We start from the raw sequence: 9,762 nt of genomic DNA, 5'->3' as shown, positions 1-9,762 counted from the left end.
GGCCGCTACGAGAATGGTTGCCGGCCTCAAATCCGTGGACTACGAAACGCGTCTCGCGATTCTTGATCTCTTTTCCCTGGAGTACCGTCGCCGCCGAGGGGACCTAATTCTTACTTATGCCCTGTTTGAACAAAGCTTGGCAAACAGGGTTTTCACCTTTTACCCAGCAAACACCAATAGTAAGAAAATTTTCAAGCTCAGAGCACACACATTCATTATACAAAAAAAATTTCATTTTAGGTAGTGGCTGCGTGGAATAACCTTCCTCCGACGGTTGTTTACGCTCCTTCTAGAGCCCGGTTCAAAGCATCATTAGACATTTATGCGAATCCTCGCACTGGCAAGCCTACAGCAATCCGGCATTTATTATTCATTCTGAGTGTTAGTAGCAATCGTCATTCGGCGGATATTGGTTCATGCTTGGCTGATAAATCCAGAATTCCGTACAACCAAAGTTTGCTTTGATGTGGGGTTGACAAGCGTCTTGTATTCTGGCCAATGGCGTCAGAGTAGGTTCTGGGTCCTAGCCTCGCCTAGTTACAAGCGGTGAAGTGTTGCCCCTGCGAGATCCCGCCTAATATTTGGTTACCTGCTAAATTTAGTCTAAACTCCAGACCTTCAAATGAAGGTCTGTAGTGTATGTCTTTATTCAAGGGTCATCGTGCTGCTGGTCTTGGCGACTTTCCACCTAGTCTATCCAAGGATGGCGGTGAGTTTCACAGACAGTGCCCGTGTATCCTATTTGTGTCTATCTGGCAAAAATAGACTTCCAGAAAACAGGTGAGGAGACAAGAGTCTCCGTTTTCAAAAGTATATCTGTTACTGATTTCTGGAGCCATTGAATTCTTATCACCTTACGGCGACACGGGATTCTTTGACCCGTGAAAAGCAAGAGGCTGCGTCGATCACATCTCTAGGCTCCGTCAAGTGTTAGAGCAAGGACATCTGTGCAGACAATCGCTATATTCGCATACATCAGCGTGTGAAGTTTATGTTGGGGTCTCCAAAAGACATCCCCCAACAAGTGGTGTGCCGGAACAACGTCCATTCATTTCTTGTCGAATTTCGCAAACAGAGTCTCAAGGATCTCGTACACCGGGCTACGGTGTGGCTTGTGTTGTGTGGTGGCGAGACAGTCTCTGCTGACAGATGATGTGAGGCGCCTCCATTTTTTCACCAGCTTTGTCTCAGAAGCGTTGCTGGTGTCAACTAGCGTGAACGGATTCGTAACGAGGCAATCAAAAAACGGGCGTTTGCTCAGTGAACACTTCAGCTGCGAAGGAACATGAAAAATTCTGATCTGTGGCCTTGAGCAGGCAGAACATTCGAAGCTATGTGGTCGGGCAAAACATCTAACTACCTCGACTGCGGCCGATGGGCCATGTGCTACGCATACCAAAACAGCGTTTGACGAAAAGATTGTTCTCTGTGTCTTTTTAGGAATGTGGTGAACAACGTACGTCTTGGCAGAAGGGGGTGCAAAAGATGAAGAGTTTGAGCGTTGTTAGTCCGGTTTTCTGAAGTCTCCGTGACCTCTACAGCGCTGTCTTAGGGCACTGGTAGTAAAACCAGGCGCGCGATGTCAGTGGCATTTGTGCTGTCAATTTTCAGATTGTCTGATTGAGTGCCTGGGGAGTAGGCACCTCGGGATTTTCGCCGCTGGTGCCCCCACGTGAGCACCAGGTTCTCCCTTAAGCATTCTTTTATCTTCCTTTGCTTCTAAGGCTTCAAGTAAAATTGAATAAACTATCTTCGTATCGAAGTAAAGCATCAGCGCCAGCACTGATTTTGCGGTCTTTAATGATGGTAGTCGGTTCATGGATGAAATTTTATAACATGGCATATTGTAATTCCGAGTTACACAATGCGTAAAAAGGATATAACCACTAACTTCGGGAAGATTACACACTCCTAAAGAACGACAGAAGTTGATAATAGGATAATTCGGTGGCCAACGCGTTCAGTGGACATGGACTTACCTCTGGAATGTCACGGACCATGGGAGAAGTGATTAGAGGTACTCAAATCATGACAGTTAGCACAGCGTGAATTTCCGGCTCCACCGCACCTAATGCGGCAAACGTGTCACCGTTTTCTGCGTTAAGAATGTATCGATCTTGATAGGGTGTCATTTTGACTGCTGATTCCAGTTGATGGGTTATTTGACAAAGGAATGACCCAACAGTACAGTTGCAGCGTTGCAGGTGGTTAACTTTGATCCAAACATACCAATAAAAGGTTTGTGTTTGATGATGAGAGTCATATGACGCTAGTACAGCACGTGAAATCTTTAGGTGGCAAGCACGATTGCCATCTGCACGATTGTGAATCTGGCTCCGTTAGTTATGGCTCCTCAGTTCCATCAGGAAATCACCGCTCCGATGCCCTAGTCAGGTATGTCTGACACAATATCTTTATCCATAATTAGATTGAAATGATCGACAAGAAGGCCTAAATGAAGTCAAATACAGAAGGGTGACCTGTTGCGTTTCGAGGAAAAGTACACTGTGCTGGCTTATCAGACTAAGGAAGGATCGTAAGATTGCTAGATGCGTAAACGCTTGTATTTGCTTTATTGGAGAGATCTTTTCTGAATCAGGATGGCGGATATTCCTGTCGAAAATGAAACCAATACATTTGATAGAACTGGAAAATGCACACTTGTTTGCAGGTTCCCTAGAACTGATAGAACTGCCTAGATAAACATTTATCTACCACGTCGGTTAGCTCGTCTGTAGGCATAAGGTTTGGGTTTGATCCCACTCAGTCTTGTAGCAGAGAGGTCAGCAAGGTCAAGCTTGGCAAACCATGTTACAGCGCTTAGTGCCATAAATAAATGTGGCACCGGTAATGGATACCGATGTTAGTCTAGCACATCACTGAGTCATTTGGAGTTGTCTTCCTATTTCACATTCGCAGTCTTTTGTTCACTATTGGACAAAGGTTGGTACTCAATAGTGAGCTGTTCTCCTTGTTATATCCTTTTGCTGCTGAAGCTTGGACGGGGGCTGCCATACTGCCAGTTTGCTCAAGCCTAGACAGAGGAAGTCGAGGGGCAGAAGTCGGGTTCGAACTACGAACCTTTTGGTCAGCAAATTTGCGCTCCAACCACTGAGTCATCTCGCCCCCTTGCTCTAGTAGTAAAATGCTGGAAGTCTATGAAATTACGATTCACAGCGCGTACGCAAGTGACGATCGTCCGGACCGCGTTTGGTTAATTCGGGGCAGTTTTACTGAACAATGAGCACCGAAAATCATCACGCAGTTGGTTTACCGCTCGATCGAAGTCTCTTGTGGAAAGATGAATTTCGCAGAGCTTCCGTAATCAACAGCACCTAGTTTTCGGAGCAGAATAGAGTTCCAAAAGCATTCTGGAAGGTATCTTCCGAACTCATCCACCATACATCATATGTATGGCCGGATACTGCCCCATGAGTAAATACAAAAATTTTTGCGACCATTGAGTCGATAGAGGATACTGATTAACCCTGAAAGATGTGATACTGACGGGTTGAGGTTGAGGCTCGAAGTCGGTTTTCATACCCGGAAAGCCGGTCTAGTTAACTGCCTATAGTCCCGAAGCAAGCAAGTACCGAAGTTGAACTGACTACCCCCTCGTTCTCTTCCAGCTTCGGGGTTCATAACTCTGTTGATGTACAGGCCGCTCTAGCGGGTCGGGATGGTTATTATGTGGAGGAATTGAACGGAAGCGTCTTCACTTGGTTGAATACCCGTTAAATTTGTCCCTTTGCAATTGGTTTGGCAACGTCTGTGAAAGAATCCCGAGGGAGTGAGGTCATTGTGACTAGTTACGCCCCGACAGCCCGGTCGAAAGCTGCCACCTTGACGTGGTGGTCGGGCTTGAGTGCTGCAACGATCCCGCGGGCCACACTAGTTGAAACTTTGTTCCACAAGGTGGAAGCATGCCATGAAGGTCAAAGGGGAGCAGTCACACCAAGAGCAGCGAGACATACTACGAGTAATCGTGCTACGAGGTGGTCTGGGAGTAAATTCGTACTGTCCTATGCGACAGGAGTGTGCAGGTAGTGAGGCGTTCCTAACAGGCGACCAGCGTGTTCATAGTTATGGAAGCACCGATGCTGTCTTCCCCCGAAGAATGGCGGGTTAGAAAAGGTCGGTCCCAAAAACCGCACACTCCGATCGCCCTACGGTCGACCGTGACCAGTGGCGCGTTATTCAGTACGGTTGAAGTACCCTTGAAACCAAAGAGTCCGGTGCTGCTCAAATGGCACCTGCTATGCGCATCCGCGTCAGGTGTGTGTGGAGAGCCACAATTCAAGACTGCCGTTCCTTCTGGGGCACACCACTTGATTCTGACCACATCATGGTGCGCGCACGTCTGCTTCCCTTCAGGCCCCCGCAAGTCAGCAAGAAGGCGCCAGTCCACTATCTTCGAAGAACTACCATAGCCCAACAGTATCTGAGCTAGCCGAACAACTCCTCACGCTAAACGGATACTGTGGTGGTAACGAGCATGTGGATGAAGCACGGCGAATTTTGAAAGGAGCTACACTAGCGGCGTTCACTACTTTCTTATCGACTTCTCCGACTCGACCGCAAGATAGTCCTGATCGATGCCAGGAAATGCATACCAGGAAATAACATGTACGACGGCGCAAACCCTCCAAACGCCAAATAGTGAAGAGTCTAAGGAAGGACCGAAAGCTCTGGTGGACATTGAAAGCTCGGGAGACAGAGAAGGGTTTTGTTACGGGAAACAGCCGTGCCCTATATCAACTGACACGATCGACTGGCCTCGGGAAAGTAACACATAGTGAAACGGTAAGTGAAAAATGTCGATTGGAAAGATCTGCCGAACACTTCGAAGAACAGTTTAGCTGGCCTTCTGCAACCCAGCTAGTAATGATTGTGCATACGGCTAGATGAAATGTGAACCTTGATCGTCCGTCGGAAGAAGAAATAAAGTATGAAATATCCGTACTGAAATCACAAGTACTGGACGGTCTGTATCCAGCCCTTTTCAAAGATACTGAAAGCACAAGTACCGGACGGTCTGTATCCAGCCCTTTTCAAAGAAGGAAAATCCCTGGTGACCCATCTGACAAGACTAATTGGTGCTATATGGAGTGAAGAGAAAGTGCCTGCAGAATGAGGCATGACGACAGTTACCCTATCTTCAAAAAAGGTACGCGGACACTGTGTGAAAACCACCGTGGCATCAGCCGGGCAGTTGTGGCATCGAAAGTTCCCTCTGGTTTTATCTTTTGACGGTTGATTGAACACAGGGAGGGGTAGATCCGTGAAAACCAAGCGGGGTTCCGTCCTGAAGGAGATCGACCACCCTTCGACAGATTCTGGAACAGCGACACTGCTTCCAGCAACCACCGATGGTTGCGTTCTTTGATCTGCAAGCTGCCTTTGAATCTTCGAACTGCCAAGCACCATGTCAGTGAGTGTGGAGCAAAGGTGTCCCTCATAAATTCTTCACCCTCCTTAAGGCGCTGTACACAGACTTCCACGGCCGTGTAAAGGTCCACAGGAAGCTCGTCAGAGTTCACCACACCAAGCAGTGTCAGGCAGGGCTGTTCTCTTTCACTTTTTCTATTCAATTTCGTCATTGATATGACCATGGAAGACTCACTAGCAGCCTCTAATGCCGGTGGGGCCGAAGTGCCCCCGGGGCGTCCGCTCACAGATACCGAGTACGCAGACGACATAGCTCCTTTTGTATCTGGCCCCGTGGTAATTCAAACAATATTAAATAGTCTAAATTTCGTCTCATGGTTTGGCATCCTCAAAATGTAAAGTGCTACTACAAGAATGGGTGGGCTCAGAACCTAACCTCATACTTGCGGATGAACCGATTGAGGCAGTGGACGAATTTGCGTACCTGAAAGCTGCATCAGTTCCAGTGGTCTCGCGAAAGATGATACTTCCATCCGGATTTGGAAGGCCAAAGAGGCTTTTTTGAACCTGCGTCACCTGTAGTGTAGGCGTGACATCAACTTCTCCGTCAAGGGTCGATGCTACAATGCTGCGGTGTGCTCCATGTTACTATGGGGATCAGAAACCTGACTGCTGCGCGTCGGGGGCGTCAAAAGTCTTCCGGTGTTTGACCATCGATGTCATTGAGCATTGCTTGAGTCTGGTGGGAACACCGGATCAGTAATGCTGATGTTCGTCGAAGAGTTTTCGGAAGAGATAACTCGCCCACGATGGGTGAACTGATCACTCTCCGCAGGTTGCGCTGGCTTGGCCACCTGCTCCATATGCCAGTCGGCCGACCTAGCAGGGTTCTTTTCACACAACCACATGAAGGGTGAAAACGAACCAGAAGAGGTCAAACAATGGCTTGGCAGCGAAGTATTAGTAATTATCAACAAACTCAGCTGCGCTAGTCACTGCCGTATTCCTGGATGGGGACTCCGAGACGGGCCACATCAATGGTTAGAGACACTGTCAGATATGACCCAGTTGCACCCTCAATGGCGCTCGTGCATCCAAACTATTGCCTTCCAGTGCATAGTCTCTTCCCAATCCCACCACAATCCTGTATTTACGCACCAATTTATTGGCCCCCGCCTTCAGTGTGCAGCTATCTACCCTTTACAAATCGTCGGTGAAGGAAACTGTGGCAGCTTCAACAACTGTACGGCAAGTATGCGGTTTACTAAAGCTGGTAATGATGGTGACGCTCCGACAGACTGTGAATCCATCAAGGACAGTTTCCATATGGCATTCCCTAGAATGCCATTTGTGCTCTTTTACGACGGACTAAATGCTCGCACATCATTGTGGTTGTTGATTACATGAACACCCAGTCAGGTAGACTAAGCGCTTCTGAGGCCCAATTATTGGTCATCTCGGGTCGAATTCGTGACGGATGGACAATCGAGTGTGTCCACTCCAGAAATGTGCTGATCGCAGACCGTTCCTTTGAGGTACCGATTTCCGGAACAGCAGAAATCGCTTGACGGCGTGTTGCCAACCAACGAACCAGTCCCGAATCCAAGTATACCATACCGCCGTCAATTAACGGCTAAGACAGTGTTCTAATCGCAACCACAATCCCACTCATCAATACAATAAAGATAACAATTGTTGCGCTGTAACTTCCCTTCGGTTTCAATGTTCGATGTTACCCTGGCTGAGATACTGCCAGGTTTACCAAGACTAGACTGGAGCAATCGAGATGCTGAGGTTGGGTTCGAACCATGGACGTTCCGATCCGTAATTTCGCGGCTCCACAACCGAGTCATTTCGTTGTAACTAAATACATGTTCAAAAATCCATCTAGACCTTTCTGATTCCCGGAGCTCCTGAGAGAGACGTCTAAGGGGTTCCGTTGGTTTACTGAGCAAATGCTTCCAGACGTTACAACGTTCTTGTTATTTTCATAGGGTGCCATTATACGGGCCTAAATATATCTCAGTGAGTATATTGAATTGTTCTGAGAGGAATCTGATGGCGTTCGAGGGTATACATGCAATGACGGGTTTCCCGCTATGAGGTGAAGACAACTCAGGGCATCTTAACCTTTTCTTTAGTGTCCAGATGCGCTAATGTTCCTATCCTAACAATGGTAAGTGTCCAATGGAGGAATCCCAACACAAGCTGGTCGGTGCACTTTTGCTGCTAGCCGTGCTGTAACTGAAACTCTTCTCCTTTGTAGGTATCACGACCGACTCACAGATGTTAGCTGCCGATAGCAACTAGTTCCCAATACAAATACGGACAAATTATGTTACTGCATTTGAATGTGCCTACGGTTCGCCCTCCATGGAAGATTCAGCAATTCTTCTGGCGAAGTTTTCGAGTTGCTGGTCGGTCGAACAAGGGCGCGGAGGAAGACAAGAACACTACAGAGTACGTTCATTCTGCTGATTACTTATCCGCGTTCATTTCAAAGGATAAAACCCAAGACACGGCGGAAAGCAAGGTTAGTAATTTACTTTACTTTTCCCAAACTGCATTTTTCAGTGAACTGCTTGGAATGTTTGTGGATAGTGCAGAGGAGCCTTACAGGTAATGATACCTAACCCTTCATTTGTTTGCAGAAAATATGAAGAAAAACAATCCACGAAAGTGCATGAGAAACGTACAGTTTCCCCTCATGCCACAGTCCATCGGTCATCATCTCATGCTGAAAACAAACAGCGACGTGAAAGGTATTCAGCATAAATCTGAATCATATTTTACTTATGTGAAGTGGTACTTCTCCAAGCAAACCCGTCGTTCAAGCTTCGTAAGTCACTTCTTTGTCCAGAGAATAATTGCGGCCAACAAATAGCGTTCTGTTTCAAGCCTTCTCCAACAGCCTCCTTGTTGATCGAACCGAAAGGTTCAAGGGTAGGTATACTTCTCCGCTTACCTGTTACTGTTTACCCTAAAGGTCTTCGTTTCAGTTGCAAGCAAGTCTGAACATTCCTTCTCCTTATGGTCGTGTTTTATTGCAGACTTCCCGAGCCACCTAAACTAAACCTTTTTGTCCGGGATTCGTCATCTTTGAAAGGTTTGTTGACATCATCTCACAGTCTTGTTTCGTTTCAGCGTGCACTGAGACATCTGCGGAGGAAATGTCAAAATGTCCGGTTTTCGATTCACTTGAAGTGTTGGAATTGTCCCTCCTCTCATCCATTCCTCTCAATCAGTTTGATGAGTGGCTTCAATGGACCCAAGAGGGTAAAATGTGGAGATTTCCCATTGACAATGAACAAGGTTGGTTTCCGATATGGCAAATTTGGTGACTTCTCCTGTCTAGGCTTGGGCAACATAGCAGTATTGCAGACCTTGTGGTTCCCTCTGGTGGCATGGTAGCTAACAACCGAAAGGGTGTTACAGCTGAACGATTATCTTAATTATTAAATCGTGTGACTTCTCTGGAAGCTGATTTCAATGTGTTACCCTATCTCACATTTTGCTGCTCAGCTGAGAGGATATGTGCATGGGGATTCACCTTAAGAGACAAAGCGCATGAACCCACTCTTAAAAATAGTAAATTTCATATCAGCTAACTAAGTAACTAGCGAATGCATGAACAGTTTCGTACGTCTTGCTGGTAGTGGTGGCAACTGATAACATAACTGAGACTGTTATGACCGGGCACCGTAGCAAAGCCGCTTGATTTCAGAAAGGTATGACGCCTAACTGATCATGGACTTAGTCGTTGCTTCTTTTAAATTCGCTTGGTGGTGGTCGTATTAAGGAATCTTATTGTGGTGAACCATTGCTATAGCTAAAAATTCTGTATAACGAAACTAGCACACGGAAATGAGGACACTCCAGACCGTTCGTCGTATAACGCCAATTCATGCCTATCGTGCTCATCCCGTGCTGCGCCGGTCGTCAGTCGATTCTATGGATTGTTTTGACCTCATCATTTCGTACGGCAGGAATGATAAAGCTACAGTTGGTACCTTTATAAATTTTATTCCTTCAGTTTCCGTGGGTATTTTCCTATGGCCTCTCACTGTACGTGCCTGAGGAAGCGATTAACTTTACCTCCCTGTGCACAATTACCATCGTTGCCATTTATTTCGAAGAGCATCATCACAAACATCAAAAGTGTGAGCGATAGATGTCGAAGGATGCAAGGAAGATATTAAGAGGAAAGAAGACGTTCCATTCGAAGACATGCCATCAGTAGTTGTCCAGTAAGGCGAAAGACTTACAACACATGTAGGAGTGTTTGACATGGAAATACGTGTCAAGACAGGCAACCGAATAAAGGGGAAACATTGCTGTTCAATGCACAGTAATCGATACCACAGCCCCTCATAC

General features: G+C 46.7%; 2 protein-coding genes across 2 annotated transcripts in view; one reads left to right on the top strand and one right to left on the bottom strand.

Annotated features, from left to right (window-relative positions):
- Positions 1–5,604: 5,604 nt before the first annotated feature.
- T265_08182 (hypothetical protein) overlaps positions 5,605–9,762 on the top strand; it is a gene marked incomplete at both ends in the record, with an annotated part of 5,651 nt that continues 1,493 nt past the window's right edge. The window contains 4 exons of the mRNA XM_009173907.1: positions 5,605–5,724; positions 7,682–8,007; positions 8,439–8,494; positions 8,533–8,700. Of these exons, the coding sequence (XP_009172171.1) occupies positions 5,605–5,724; positions 7,682–8,007; positions 8,439–8,494; positions 8,533–8,700 (670 nt within the window). The remainder of the gene's footprint in view (positions 5,725–7,681; positions 8,008–8,438; positions 8,495–8,532; positions 8,701–9,762) is intronic.
- The window catches only part of T265_08183 (hypothetical protein), a gene marked incomplete at both ends in the record, with an annotated part of 19,666 nt that continues 16,691 nt past the window's right edge, over positions 6,788–9,762 (bottom strand). Inside the window, one exon of the mRNA XM_009173908.1 lies at positions 6,788–7,021. Coding sequence (XP_009172172.1) covers positions 6,788–7,021 — 234 coding nt within the window. The remainder of the gene's footprint in view (positions 7,022–9,762) is intronic.

Source organism: Opisthorchis viverrini (assembly GCF_000715545.1).
Source record: "Opisthorchis viverrini unplaced genomic scaffold opera_v5_211, whole genome shotgun sequence".
Taxonomy (NCBI): domain Eukaryota; kingdom Metazoa; phylum Platyhelminthes; class Trematoda; order Opisthorchiida; family Opisthorchiidae; genus Opisthorchis; species Opisthorchis viverrini.
This window is presented reverse-complemented; position numbering and strand designations above follow the sequence as displayed.